Here is a 16,121-nt window from a genome sequence, read left to right as displayed (position 1 = left end):
AGGGAGGGCGGATTGGATAGCTAAATTTCTCCTAATCTAGAATTACAGGCTGTGGTTGAAAAATATTTTGCAGCAATGTTCAATCTGACTTTAGACACTGTATTTTTTTATTTTATAAATCAGAGATAATTGTTGGAAAGTTGTAGTTGATCCACAAACTAATGGCAGAAACTAATTACCCACTTTGTTATAGCAGTATAAATACCAGTGATTAATGTGAGTTCAGAACTTGTGTTGCCTTCCAAGATGAGACTTTCTACACTGTCTTCCTCCCTCCCTTTCTAGATTTGATTTATCAATTTTTCAATAGTCCCAGTGATTTTAATACCGCAGGTTCAGATGTACAATTACTAGAATATGAGCGGACGATAGAGGTCCCAGACTCCTACCGTGGACCTCGGCTGTCATTTCCCCTGACTGTTGCGGACACTAATTCACTTCTTCATGCTTTCAAGGATCAACAGGCAAGTTAGGAGTATTGGTTTTAGACTATGACTGTCCTGACTAAATTTAAGTAATGTCAAAAGTTGTTTTGAAGACTAAATTATAGGGTCATAGAAACTAAGTGAACTAGGTGACGTAATACATCTTTCTGGCAATGCAGGATTATTCTCTGCTGTTCATTTACTGATTATTTGTTGTGATCTAAAGTACTGAGCCTGAGTCAAGAAGCTAGGAAAGCTGAAGTTAGCTCTGCTACTGACTCCCTTGTATGTGTTCTTGGGCAAATTCTTTGCCTGTTTGCCTCTGTTTCCCCATCTGTACAATGATGCTAATATTTACATTGGTGGGTGTTATGGGGAGTGATTAATCTGAAACTTTAAACTGCAGTTTCAGTGCTAACTATTAATAGTTCAGCCTAGTTTTAAATGTATTGAGTAAATGGGGCTTCCAATATATGTCTCGAGTGATGGATCTAGAAAGAGGAGCTGTGGTAAATAGAAGAGTAAATGAACAAACACAGGCTTCATCTTTGAGCACCAATGTTCTTGCTCCCAAGTGGGAGTTAAGGCTCATTCTTTGATCAAAAGTTTTTTGGAGAAGGGGTAATTAGCCGCTGTGAATTTGCCTCTCCCTGTACCACCTTCCAGAGTGGAAGTAGTTGAAAGTCTCAGTAGAATTTCAGGTGGATGGTGCACTGAGATGGCTATTTTTAAATGAAAAGACCTGCAGTCGTTGGATGACGGGATCATCCTAGACACTATTAACAGAGCAGGAAGTACAAGAAAGAAGGAATCTCAGTGGGAAAGTATTTTTGCAGCTGAGAGGAACAAAGAGATAGAATGGATGAGTTTTAAAGATTGAGAGTTTCATTCGCATGCTTACTTACTCCTGGGGGAGTTCTGTACCAAAAAATTAAAAATTCTGTGCACAGTATTTTAAAATTCTGCATATTTTGTCAAAATAATGTGGGGTTTTTATGTAAAATGATCCACAATTAGAGACCATCAATCATGATTGAGAACAACATTCCAGGATGTGCAAAATAATTTGTCCCCATCTGCATGCAGTTTTGTAGAGAATTCTCGAGCATTAGAAGATGGTGGAGCCGATTTTGATGCATGATGTGAAGGCTGTTCACATCGTGCAAAAGAACAAATATCCCTTTGCCCTTTGGTAACTTCATCTGGACCTGGCTGGGTACTTTGGGAAGTGCTTGGTTCTGATTGTCCTGACATTTTATTGACTGCTTGGTAAATGTTTTATTTGCCTTCAAAGTCTTTTTTTTAATGTGTAAGTAAAATAAATCCTGAGCTGTAATCTAACCCCATTGTGCCACTTTGGCACAGGAAAAAAGTGAGAAAGCACATAGTTTTCCTAGCTGAGGATTCCCTTACTGTCTTTTGTATTAAGGCTGCTTTATATCACCCTGGAAATGTAAAGGAGCCTTAAAACTTTTACAGATTTTATGCTGCTGGGGGAATTTACTGAGAATGGAAACAGTTACCTAACAATAGGAACATTAACAATGTCACTAGCAGGCAGGCTGCTACATTTCTGCCTCAGAGAATGAGATTAATTAACTATCAATAGCAACATTAACAATGTATTTTTTTCACATCAAGAACTGTGTTTTATTTCAAACATTGAAACAGTTTGTAGGAATGCACAGAGCAGACTCTTATTCTTCCACACCTTATCCCCTCACAAGCAAAAACTGAATGAATTGTCTATCAATCCAATGCTTGTTATCTGCTATAAAATGAGCCGCCAGGCAATTTAAAGGGATAGCATGGGCTGATTGCATTTCCAACCCTGGCAAAACAGCTGCTTGCTTTGTTGCAATGAAGGAATGTAGGCAGGCAGGCTGCTATATTTCTGCCTCAGGGGACAGAGCCTGCCTCATGCCTAACAACCCGAAGCCCTACCTCTCCACGCTGGGTGCTCCACAGTAGCAAGGGTGAAGGACAGAGTCTCTCTTGCTTGTTTGCAGGCAGGCATGCCCAGCCCGTGATGGTGATTAATGTCTCCTATGCAGGCATGTATGCCCAGCCCCTCCTCTCCTCTCCCTCCCCGTGATTTGTGTCTCTGAGGGCTGCTCCAGGTGCTGGAACAGATGTGCCACCTGAGCTAATGGGGAAGAGGCATGTGTCTCACTCAAATTTTTTTCTGCGTGCCGGCACAGAAAACTGCGGACCATAAGAATTCTGCATCCATGCAGGTGCTCAGAATTCCATCAGGAGTAGCTTATATAGAAGAAGACAGATTAACTATTAACTTTACAGCCCTGACTTTAGTTTTCTCTCTCTTGTTTTTTTCTTTCTTTTGTACTTTACTACTTGTTATTAAACTTTCACAGCTAAAAGGAAGTCTGTTTTTGTTATTTAACAATACTTAGCATTTGTATAGCCTTTATCTATTCAAAGAGCTATATTAAGTACCTATTAACCCCATTGTACAAGTGGGAAAACTGAGGCACACAGGTGAAGTGACTTCTCCAAAGCAATTTACTGGAAAAGCTAGGATTAGAATTTGGGAGTTCTAAGACCCCATGATCTGGGTATCCTTAAATCTCTGACTGCCAGAAGCTGGGACTGGACAACAGGGAATAGAGCACTCAAAAAATTGCCCTATTCTGTTCCTTCCCTCTGAAGCATCTGGCACCAGCCACTGTTGGAAGACAGGATACTGGGCTAGATAAACCATTGGTCTGACCCGTATGGCCATTCTTATGTTTTTATGAGTTCCTGATTCTTCATCCTAGACCATGCTGCCTGTAATTGTGTTTAGAAAGTAAATGTCTACTGTAAACAATCTTTAAATGGCAAGTACCTGTAGCAAACTTGTTGGTAGTGGGTGGGTCTCTGTGTTGGCAGAACTTTTATGAAGTAGTATGGTTTATGTATATTTATAATATGCCTCCTTTGTCTCACCGCATTCCTTTCACAGCACCTTCATGCCCGCTATGTCCTACAGCTGCTACACGAAACCAAGAAACTCCTTAAACAGATGCCTAACATCATTCATCTGTCGACCTCCTACTCCAAGGAGATAACCATCTGTGGTAAGATGACCGTGCATATAGCTGGTTTTGGCCACAGGATGATATGGATATTACTGACTGCAGCCATAACTGTAATTTTGTAGATGGTTTTAGAAAAGTGCAAATCTCCCCAAACTGCTACAACTCATGCTGTTGAGTCACCACTGGTATATTTTAAGAGAGCCAAAAACCTCCTCTCTTTTTCCCCCCTGTCAGATGTTGCTTGGTGAGTCAGTGTTAAAACATGGAACCTGCAGTATAGTAGGGATTGTTGGGTTTTTTTGTTTGTTTTTTTGAAAGTTGCATAACCATATATAAAATGCCACCTAGTGTTGTCAACATTTACTTTCTGCATCACTGCTTGACTTTCATGTCCTTGAGAAAGGGAACTTTCCATCACGTCTTGCTCAACAATAATTTCAGTAAGTGTTTCCCTGAGTTAAGGGGTAATGCTTAGGCTGTGCTCCTTCTTGGGCTATGCTTTGTATCAAATAAACAAAGAGACTAAAACTCTATGTTCAGTAAATCACGAGGAACTTCCTAAAATTTCAAAGTTGATGTAAAATTTCCTAATAGGGCTGAAGGGTATGAAACTCATTGTGACGGGGTCCCCAGGGTGCAACCTGGACTGTGGGACCACTGAGCTCTCCAAAATCCACCAGCCTGGGATGTCTCTCACGCTGTGATGCTGATATCAAGCTACCAACCTCTGATAGGCACTGCACATACACATTCCCGCAGCTTCCCAGCCTTGCACCCCAGAACTGTACCATTTTACACTGGCCAGAAGCAGAAAGTGGACATGCACAGCCTTTGTAATCTGAACAGATTTCCCAAGCACTTTAGACAAACTCACTGGTAAGGATAAAATGTACAGAAACTAGAATTTAAGTGATTATAAGTGGTAGGCATAAAGGTCAGAGATAGTTTCCTTAAGAAAATAAAAATAGAAACACGTGTTCTAAATCCAAAACTTTTAGTCTAAGCAAGAGTAGATGAACATCTTTTTTTCCCCCTGACAGATGGTACAAGCAGGTTACAGTTCCCCAAAACACAGACTGGACTCCCTTTCCAGCCTGAGATCAAACTTCCCCTGTTCAAAAACTTTGTCTCCCAGACATGCTTCCAGGTGCTGAGATTGGGGGAGAGGAGAGAGAGGCCAAGTAATAATGTAACTGTGTCTCTACTTCCTTCCAGCTTGCTGGAAAGATCTTTGCTGTGATGTGGGGACCAGGCAGTTCCCATTGATCAAGCAGTTTCCATTATATATGTGCCTTCTCTAAGGAATCTCTGGGATAGTGGATTCTTTCTTGTTGGGTGTTGATGAGCCATTAATACTGTCTGGCTATTGACGGCTACTCTTTTGTTGTAACTGAAAGGCTGGTTATGGGTGTTCCCAACCTCACAACATATTTCAGTAAAACACACATATAGCAATACTTCATAACTCCACATACAATGACAGGACATACAATCCAACAGGATATTAATGTTCAACAGATCAAGACTTTTAAAATGATACCTCACAAGGCATACTTTGTACAAAACGTATCATAATTGTATCACCATGGTGAATATGGAGGTTCCAGGGTGCTACTTTGAGGTAGCACATGATGCCCCTATATTTCCCAGTTAATAAGATTAGAGTTATGGAGTATATGATAGAAACACCCTGTCATGGGTGTAGTCAGTACGCTGAAATTCACCATGTTTCAGGCCAAGTTCAGCCATCTTTACATTTAGTCGTACCTCACTCTGTGACTGCTGCCATTGATGGAGATGGCAGAATGAGGCCCTTGGTTGACAACGTGCCTGCCTCTGGAATAGATTATATTGTATGTAACAACATGTGTAATAGCCTATTAAACCTTCTGCCTTCTAAATGGATTAATGTCATTATAGGGCTTAATCTTCACGCGGTGATGTAGTGGGACAGAGGGAAGAAGTTTCAGAATAAAAAGTGCCTACCATCCATCCATTTTGATTATGCTGTCATAGATTATAGATAAAAGGACAACAGAGCCTGGGTAGGGAGTTTTAGCTGCAAAACAGAATAGTAATGGCTATAGTAAATGACAACTATAACTTGTCCAAAGTTACTTACAATAATAAGTTGCTATTAAGTGTACAATTTTCATAAGAGTTGGTTGAGCATGTAATACAATTGCAAACAAGGGATTTTACATGCGCAGCTGTGCACCTAATTGAGGTCTTTTAGATAAACTATTGTTCACTAGACTTAAAAAAACAAAACCAAAAATCTGAACCAAATACGCGTATGTTCACCTTTGCTGACTGATCAGTACTCTCTTGCTAATCAATATACATGTATCCTCCTATTTGTAGCCTCATTTGCACTATTTAAGCAGCATAAAAGATGTCCCTTCCTGCCATTCAAATAAATAATGGCCTTTGAAACCAAAAAGATGTTTTGTAGCAGATGAAAGCCTAATTTTTACTGATGTTGAGACCAAAATATTAACTTAAAATAAGATTTCCTGCCTCCAGATCCCCTTTGAACTTCATACAGAAACTGGGGATTAAATATTATTCTGAAATATTTTCCTATCTGAACCCCATAGCCCATTGAAGTCTACGGGAGTGTTTAAATTGACTAATGTTGGCCTTGATTCAGGCTCTGACATAGTTGCATATATGTCCTATGAACAGAGTAAAAATGCCTCTGCTCACCCCATTTTTAATACTGATGGTGAAAGGATGAAATCATTGAGTATATTTATGTAAATTTGGAAGACTTTTTTTTATGTTTATTTGGATGATGCGATACAAGTTAAGAGCCCGATTCTGGCTCCCCTTCTCATCCAGGGGAAATTCACTCCTATGCAAAGGGCACCTATGCACCAGTTAAATTCAACTTAGTCTACTTTGAAGACTTAAAGTAGTGCAGGATCCCTTTGCACAGGGATGAATTCCTCCTGTTGAATAGTACTGTATACTATTCCACAAGAAACCCCCCTGACAGAGCTAAAACTGGGATTATTGGTGCATCTTGTTCTTGGAAAGATTATTTATACTCTCTCTGCCCATCCCCACCTGTAACAGCCAAACTCTGGTCCAGAATTAGACAAATAAAACAGATGCTATATAATATATGTCACATAACAAGGTGATTTTTAAAAAATAAATAAATAGTATTTTAAAATCCCAATAATTTACATGTGAGCATATCATTAATTTAGTTGCCCAATTAAGCATGACCATCTGCTTAAGTGCCAGCGTGCACTTACGGTTGGATATTAGGAAAAACTTTTTCACTAGGGGTGGTGGTGAAGCACTGGAATGGGTTACCTAGGGAGGTGGTGGAATCTCCTTCCATAAAGATTTTTAAGGTCAGGCTTGACAAAGCCCTGGCTGGGATGATTTAGTTGGGAATTGGTCCTGCTCTGAGCAGGGAATTGGACTAGTTGACCTCCTGAGGTCCCTTCCAACCCTGATATTCTACGATAGGTATGCTAAACACTTATTTCTAGGTTCCTGTCTTTTTCTCATAAGTATTTCTAGGGCACCCTTCACTGATAACAAAGCACAGATATAAGAATTAAGATTCATAATATGTTTGTCCATAGTGTACCCATCTCTTCAAATACCTAACTCTTTTCAAGGGTGCAAGTGATCTTCTACCTTCCAACACGCTCACATAAAAAGATTAAAGCTTCATGCAAGGCTACTGTAGGCTCACTTCAGTGTGTAATTGCCAGATTTAGATGTGCTCAGGCACACCATTTTGAAAATTTAGTCTGTATAATCCAAGTGCAAGGACAGTTCTACAAGGGAAAATGTGATAAAATCATATTGACACCTCATTTAATCAGAGTGGTATAACAGACTTTGTCACAAAACTTTGAATATCCTGTTCCCTCTAGGTGATTTGCATGGAAAACTGGATGATCTTTTGCTGATATTCTACAAGGTAATTAGATGCTTTATTCCTGAGCATTTTCACTCTTTAGGCTGGCGCTAGGAAAGCAACTGCATACCACATAGGTATTGTTAGGTACTGTATATGTGATATATATTCACAGAACAGTAGGTTGTGCAATTCTTTGGCTACTGCTGTCTTTCCACCTCAGCAACCAAATGGCCATTTTGAAGAGAGAAATCTGGGTGTCTTTGGCTCTCTGACAGTTTGACTGAATGCCAAGCAGAGGGCATAGACTAGTGCAGAGGTGGGCAAACTACGACCCACAGGCCACATCCGGCCCACGGGACCATCCTGCCCGGCCCCCGAGCTCCTGGCCTGGGAGGTTCACCCCCGGCCCCTCCCCCCGCTGTTTCCCCTCACCCACAGCCTCAGCTCGCCGTGCCACCGGCGCAATGCTCTTGGCGGCAGGGCTGTGAGCTCCTGGGGCAGCGCAGCTGCAGAGCCCGGCCTGACCCGGTGCTCTGTGCTGCATGGTGGTGGCGACAGCGGGGTGTGTGTGGCCCGGCTACAGCTGGGCTGTGCGACTGTAGCACCGCCAGCCACCGGTGCTCCAGGTAGCGCGGTAAGGGGGCAGGAAGCAGGGGGGTTGGATAGAGGGCAGGGGAGTTAGGGGTGGTGGTCAGGGGGCGGGGGTGTGGATGGTGGTCGGGGGGGAAAGAGGGGGTTAAATGGGGGCAGGGGTCCCAGGGGAGCAGTCAGGAAGGAGGGGGGGTTGGATGGGGAAGCGGAGGTCCGGGGGCAGTCAGGGGACAGGGAGTGGGGGTGTGTGTGGATGGGGCAGAGGTCCCAGAGGGGCCGTCAGGGAACAGGGGGGGTTGGATGGGGCAGGAGTCCCGGGGCGGGGGGCAGATAGGAGGTGGGGGGGCCGGGCCATGACCCCCTCCCCTAACCAGCCCTCCATACAATTTACGAAACCCAATGCAGCCCTCAGGCCAAAAAGTTTGCCCGCCCCTGGACTAGTGTGATAAACCAAAATGAGAGATGGCTTCTTGTAGCTTCTACAAAGTCCTGGTGCTACTCTAATATTTTGTAAAGTCTCAGTTCTTCAAAGAGAAGGAGCCAAATTCATCTCTGGTGTAACCCTACATCATGGCTGATTTTAGCCATCATGAAGAATGCAGCAGTTTTCTCAAACCTCTCCAAACCCATTTACACTTCCAGTCAATATCTACAAAAGTGTTTTTTTTAATTATTTACAGGAAGTGAAGTGCAGAGCACTTCTAGCTGCTTAAAAGCTTTCCCTTTTTTGAAAGCAGTCATGCAATTTTGCACAAAATGAAAATATCTTGGGCATCCTCTATTTAGCCTGCAGCAGCTGTTCATGTGTTTCATGTTAAATAAAACATAATTATGCTTTGCTAACGTGGAAAAAATAAAACTCCAGGCTGTCTTCCCTGCAGTTGTATATTTAGCTGAAGGCATAAGAATTTTCCTACAATAAGTTCCAAATTTCTTTTCTTTTGAGTATGATTCATCACCTTACCGTTTAACAGATACTCCCTCTGATTTCTTTTTGTGACTGATTATTCTGTATTCATCTGCACTGAACCAAGGCTGGCGTGAGTTAATCCAGGTGCTTGAATGATGTAATCCCTCTTTGTTTAATTGGCTCAGTTAGACTTTCCACTCATCTGTCAGCTGAAAACGTGAATATTTTGTCCAAGCAGAAACCAAATTAAAAAAATTTAGTACAATACTGACCTATGCAGGGGTCAACTTCCCATGTTATTAAGTTACTAATTTTAGCTACTTCTTTGCTTCCCTGCTTTTTAGCTGATAGTTCAATGAGACAACTTTTCCATTTCCAAATTGCATATTAGACCAGCATGATAGAACGGCTGGATTCAGCGCACTTTCAATACTCAAAACACATGGCATGGTAAAACACTCTATTTTGGGAGGGAATACTGGAATGTTTATAGCTGTAAACAGCCCTGGATATGATGTACCCTTTTAAAATATGACATTGGAGAACAGGTTTGTCTCTTAATCAGGATGAAATAATGAAAACAGCCCTCAGTGTGAGAGATGAAATCATGACTCTGCTGGAATCAGTGGCCATAGTCACAGTCCATTTTGGTCAATTTCATGGTCACAGGATTTTTAAAATAATAAATTTCATGATTTCAGCTATTTAAATCTGAAATTTCACAGTGTTGTAACTGTAATGGGTCTGACCCAAAAAACAATTGGGGGCGTAGGGGGGTCGCAAGGTTATTGTAGGGAGGGTTGCGGTACTGCTAACCTTACTTCTGTGCTCCTGCTGGCAGCGGCACTGCCTTCGGAGCTGGGCAGCTGGAGAGCGGCAGCTGCTTGCCAGAAGCCCAGCTCTGAAAGCAGAGCTACCGCCAGCAGCAGCGCAGAAGGAAGGATGACATGGTATGTTATTGCCACCCTTACTCCGGCACTGCTGCTGGTGGGGAGCTGCCTGCAAAGCTGGGCGCCTGGCCAACAGCAGCTGCTCTCTGGCTGACCAGCTCTGAAGGCAGCACAGAAGTAAGGGTGACATTACTGCAAGCCCCCTAAAATAACCTTGCGAACCCCCCTGCAACTGCCTTTTGAGTCAGGACCCCCTATTTGAGAAATGCTGGTCTCCACTGCAAAATCCCTATAGTATAGGGTAAAAACACACAAAAGACCAGATTTCAGAGGAGGAGAACAGATTTTGTGGTCCGTGATGTGTTTTTCATGGCTGTAAATTTGGTAGGGCCCTATGTATGTGCAACGGTCTATACTGGCTCTGGACATCCCAGGGATGCACCATATGTCAGGTGTGTTCTTGGGTGGGGGAGGTGGCTTATAGGCAATGGCTGTTTTGTGGCCACTTTCCATGGGCATAGTCAGCACAAAAGGGCTGCAGGTCAGGAATGAATTTTCCTTCCTCCCCCTGCCCAATCCTACAAGCTCCAGATCCTCAACTTGTGTAAAGCATAGTTCAGTTGAGGGAAATGGAGCTGCAGTTTACATCAGCTGGGGATCTGGCCAGCACTACATCTGGGATCCATTTGCAACTCTATCAGCACCACATTCTTAAACTTAAAAGGAATTTCTTCCTTTGAGATAACAAGTGCTATTAGCTCCCCATCAGAGGGACAAAGTGATACAACTCTCCAAACACACAGCTGAAGAATTCCATTAACTCAGCTGTCTACTGAGCTTGGTGGATTGGACATGGCTGCTAACCCCCTTTTCAGTTACAGATGTTGCTTACTATACACTCATTGGTTTTCTATCCTTATGATTTTTGCCACAATGTATACACATCTCTGAACCATTAATGAATAAAAAAAGGATAGGAGTTACATAGGTTTAAATGAAAAAATTGATGATCAGTTGAAGTATTTTACATAATATTATGCCTGATACTTTTTGCTTTCATTTTTTAAAGAAGATTATCTCACCTTTTCTTAACCGAAGTGTCCAATTTGTAGATGCTTCATTCCAGGCATGAGTCTTTGTTAAATTTCAGTGTTTCCAGTCATTCACCCAAAGCCTTGAAATTTTAAATTGTTTATTGCTAAATTAGACTCTGTTAAATTGATGTGTAGAGATACCTTGAAGCTGAATAGAAGGCAGATAACAAAGAGAAGCTAATTAACCACTAACACAGAAGAGACAATAATGATGCCCAGCAGCAAACAGCCTCACAGAACTAGTCTCCAAATCATTGAGAGCTATTTTTTGTTCTCATCTCTGAAGTGTCTCAAGCTTCTATAGATTTTAATTTTGTTTTGCTCTGGAACTATGACTGTCAGTGAACATAAGAACATAAGAACAGCCGTACCGGGTCAGATCAAAGGTCCATCTAGCCCAGTATCCTGTCTACCGACAGTGGCCAATGCCAGGTGCCCCAGAGGGAGTGGACCAACAGGCAATGATCAAGTGATCTCTCTCTCCTGCTATCCATCTCCATCCTCTGACAAACAGAGGCTAGGGACACCATTCCTTACCCATCCTGGCTAATAGCCATTAATGGACTTAACCACCAGGAATTTATCCAGTTCTCTTTTAAACGCTGTTATAGTCCTAGCCTTCACAACCTCCTCAGGTAAGGAGTTCCACAGGTTGACTGTGCGCTGCGTGAAGAAGAACTTCCTTGTATTTGTTTTAAACCTGCTGCCTATTAATTTCATTTGGTGACCCCTAGTTCTTGTATTATGGGAATAAGTAAATAACTTTTCCTTATGCACTTTCTCCACATCACTCATGATTTTATATACCTCTAACATATCCCCCCTTAGTCTCCTCTTTTCCAAGCTGAAGAGTCCTAGCCTCTTTAATCTCTCCTCATATGGGACCCGTTCCAAACCCTTAATCATTTTAGTTGCCCTTTTCTGAACCTTTTCTAGTGCCAGTATATCTTTTTGAGATGAGGAGACCACATCTGTACGCAGTATTCAAGATTTATATAAGGGCAATAATATATTCTCAGTCTTATTCTCTATCCCCTTTTTAATGATCCCTAACATCCTGTTTGCTTTTTTGACCGCCTCTGCACACTGCGCGGACATCTTCAGAGAACTATCCACGATGACTCCAAGATCTTTTTCCTGACTTGTTGTAGCTAAATTAGCCCCCATCATATTGTATGTATAGTTGGGGTTATTTTTTTCCAATGTGTATTACTTTACATTTATCCACATTAAATTTCATTTGCCATTTTGTTGCCCAATCACTTAGTTTTGTGAGATCTTTTTGAAGTTCATCACAGTCTGCTTTGGTCTTAACTATCTTGAGCAGTTTAGTATCATCTGCAAACTTTGCCACCTCGCTGTTTACCCCTTTCTCCAGATCATTTATAAATAAGTTGAATAGGATTGGTCCGAGGACTGACCCTTGGGGAACACCACAAGTTACCCTTCTGCATTCTGAGAATTTACCATTAATTTCTACCCTTTGTTCCCGGTCTTTTAACCAGTTCTCAATCCATGAAAGGACCTTCCCTTTTATCCCTTGACAACTTAATTTACGTAAGAGTCTTTGGTGAGGGACCTTGTCAAAGGCTTCCTGAAAATCTAAGTACACTATGTCCACTGGATCCCCCTTGTCCACATGTTTGTTGACCCCTTCAAAGAATTCTAATAGATTAGTAAGACACGATTTCCCTTTACAGAAACCATGTTGACTATTGCTCAACAGTTTATGTTTTTCTATGTATCTGACAATTTTATTCTTAACTAGTGTTTCGACTAATTTGCCTGGTACCGACGTTAGACTTACCGGTCTGTAATTGCTGGGATCTCCTCTAGAGCCCTTTTTAAATATTGGCGTTATATTAGCTAACTTCCAGTCATTGAGTACAGAAGCCGATTTAAAGGACGGGTTACAAACCTTAGTTAATAGTTCCGCAACTTCACATTTGAGTTCTTTCAGAACTCTTGGGTGAATGCCATCTGGTCCCGGTGACTTGTTAATGTTAAGTTTATCAATTAATTACAAAACCTCCTCTAGTGACACTTCTATCTGTGACAGTTCCTCAGATTTGTCACCTACAAAAGCCAGCTCAGGTTTGGGAATCTCCCTAACATCCTCAGCCGTGAAGACTGAAGCAAAGAATCCATTTAGTTTCTCCGCAATGACTTTATCGTCTTTAAGCGCTCCTTTTGTATCTCGATCATCAAGGGGCCCCACTGGTTGTTTAGCAGGCTTCCTGCTTCTGATGTACTTAAAAAACATTTTGTTATTACCTTTGGAGTTTTTGGCTAGCCGTTCTTCAAACTCCTCTTTGGCTTTTCTTTTTACATTGTTGCACTTAATCTGGCAGCGTGTATGCTCCTTTCTATTTGCCTCACTAGGATTTGACTTCCACTGTTTAAAGGAAGTCTTTTTATCCCTCACTGCTTCTTTTACATGGTTGTTAAGCCACGGTGGCTCTTTTTTAGTTCTTTTACTGTGTTTCTTAATTTGGGGTATACATTGAAGTTGGGCCTCTATTATGGTGTCTCTAAAAAGCGCCCATGCAGCTTGCAGGGATTTCACTTTAGTCACTGTACTTTTTAACTTCTGTTTAACTAACCCCCTCATTTTTGCATACTTCCCCCTTTTGAAATTAAATGCAACAGTGTTGGGCTGTTGAGATGTTCTTCCCACCACAGGGATGTTGAATGCTATTATATTATGGTCACTATTTCCAAGCGGTCCTGTTATAGTTACCTCTTGGACCAGCTCCTGCGCTCCACTCAGGACTAAATCTAGAGTTGCCTCTCCCCTTGTGGGTTCCTGTACCAGCTGCTCCAAGAAGCAGTCATTTAAAGTATCGAGAAATTTTATCTCTGCATTTCATCCTGAAGTGAAATGTTCCCAGTCAATATGGGGATAATTGAAATCCCCCACTATTATTGGGTTCTTAATTTTGATAGCCTCTCTAATTTCCCTTAGCATTTCATCATAACTATCACTGTCCTGGTCAGGTGGTCTATAATAGATCCCTAATGTTATATTCTTATTAGAGCATGAAATTTCTATCCATAGAGATTCTATGGCACATGTGGATTCACTTAAGATTTTTACTTCATTTGATTCTACATTTTCTTTCACATATAGTGCCACTCCCCCCCCCCCCCCCCCCCCCCCGCACGACCTGTTCTGTCCTTCCGATATATTTTGTACCCCGGAATGATTGTGTCCCATTGATTGCTCTCAGTCCACCAGGTTTCTGTGATGCCTATTATATCAATATCCTCCTTTATCACGAGGCACTCTAGTTCACCCATCTTATTATTTAGACTTCTAGCATTTGTGTACAAGCACTTTAAAAACTTGTCACTGTTTATTTGTCTGCCCTTTTCTGATGTGTCCGATTCTTTATGTGAATGTTTATCATCTGATCTGGCCCTTACATTATCCTCCTCCATCCTCTGCTCCTGACTATAACCTGGAGATTGTCTATCATTAGACTCTCCCCTAAGAGAAGTCTCTGTCCGATCCACATGCTCCTCTGCAGCAGTCGGCTTTCCCCCATCTCCTAGTTTAAAAACTGCTCTACAACCTTTTTAATGTTTAGTGCCAGCAGTCTGGTTCCACTTTGGTTTAGGTGGAGCCCATCTCTCCTGTATAGGCTCCCCCCATCCCAAAAGTTTCCCCAGTTCCTAATGAATGTAAACCCCTCCTCTCTACACCATCGTCTCATCCATGCATTGAGACTCTGAAGCTCTGTCTGCCTACCTGGCCCTGCGCGTGGAACTGGGAGCATTTCTGAGAATGCCACCATAGAGGTCCTGGATTTCAGTCTCTTCCCTAGCAGCCTAAATTTGGCCTCCAGGACATCTCTCCTACCCTTCCCTGTGTCATTGGTACCTACATGTACCACAACCACCGGCTCCTCCCCAGCACTACACATAAGTCTATCTAGATGCCTCGAGAGATCCGCAACCTTTGCACCAGGCAGGCAAGTCACCATGCGGGTCTCCCGGTCATCACAAATCCAGCTATCTACGTTTCTAAGTGAACATTGGAGAAATGGAAATCACTTTAAAACTTGACAAGAGAACATCGAAGAGCTAAAATACCACTTTGAATTTGGAATCCAGGTATAATTGTGTTTTAAATTCAAAATCTAAACTTGTTTTTAAAAAGTAGGGCTGTCACAAACTTTTCCAAGAGAGAATTGGTAGAGCTTAGAGAACTAACGCCAGTTGATGTTACTCCAATCAATCCAACTTTCCACATACTAATATCAGTTCCTTGCCTTTTCCTCCTCTGTGGATGTCCCTGCCCTCCCTGAAGCCTCAAGGATTCCTTCCTTCCTCTTTTTTTTTTAATTATTACTTTAATTCACTTCATCTTCAGACTCTCATAGTTATAGTCCTTTTTGTGACTTTTAATTCAGAAACTCCCTGAATCAGAGGGAAGTTGCTGCAGGGGATCAGCATGCTGCTTTTGCAACATTCCCAGCCTGTGCTCTCCAGAGAATTGAGAGACCAGAATCAGAAATCAAATACCGCTTTCTTTTAATAGCAGGGCAAACACCAATCATCAGACGCCTGATCCAAACCCATTGAAATCAATGGAAAGATGCCCTGTTACTTCATCAGGCTTTGGATCAGGCCTTAGGTCACCAACTTGCATACAATGGTGGGGCCCATTAGTGTCCCATTTCACTCCCCAGAATGAAGTCAATTGGGAGGCACTTTGTCAAGGAATCTCATAGCTGTCCAAGAAATGCTAAGTAACCTGTGCTGTGCCCTGGGTATGTAATGCTTTGGATGACTTCACAGTATTGGAGTTGTACTGTGTTAATGTGTATGGTGATAATCTGCCAGTAATGCATCTGTATGCCAATGTCTAGCGGGTTTCTTTCTGGCAGGGTGATCTCTATAGCAAGTCATAAGTGGAATAAACCGTTTTAACATTCATATCCCTTAGAAATGATGGAGATACAAACATTGCCGTCATGCTTCCTGTAAGCTGACAGTACCCACTGGTATGTTGACAACCAATGCAGGTAAAACATAGTACAATAGATTCATTAAGGTATATCTCTAAATTGTCATTCAGCTGTGGATGTGGTATACCTAGACTTTAGTAAGGCATTTGATACGGTTTCGCATGATATTCTTATAGATAAACTAGGCAAATACAATTTAGATGGGGCTACTATAAGATGGGTGCATAACTGGCTGGATAACCGTACTCAGAGAGTTGTTATTAATGGTTCCCAATCCTGCTGGAAAGGCATAACAAGTGGGGTTCCGC

General features: G+C 42.0%; 1 protein-coding gene across 1 annotated transcript in view; it reads left to right on the top strand.

Moving 5' to 3' along the window:
- The window catches only part of PPEF1 (protein phosphatase with EF-hand domain 1), a 52,556-nt gene that overhangs the window by 21,702 nt on the left and 14,733 nt on the right, over positions 1-16,121 (top strand). The window contains 3 exon segments of the mRNA XM_005281561.5: positions 286-464; positions 3,391-3,505; positions 7,369-7,415. Coding sequence (XP_005281618.2) covers positions 286-464; positions 3,391-3,505; positions 7,369-7,415 — 341 coding nt within the window.

Source organism: Chrysemys picta, chromosome 1 (assembly GCF_011386835.1).
Source record: "Chrysemys picta bellii isolate R12L10 chromosome 1, ASM1138683v2, whole genome shotgun sequence".
In the NCBI taxonomy this organism is placed as follows: Eukaryota; Metazoa; Chordata; order Testudines; family Emydidae; genus Chrysemys; species Chrysemys picta.
Note: the sequence above shows the minus strand (reverse complement) of the source record. Positions and strands in the feature narration are given on the sequence as shown.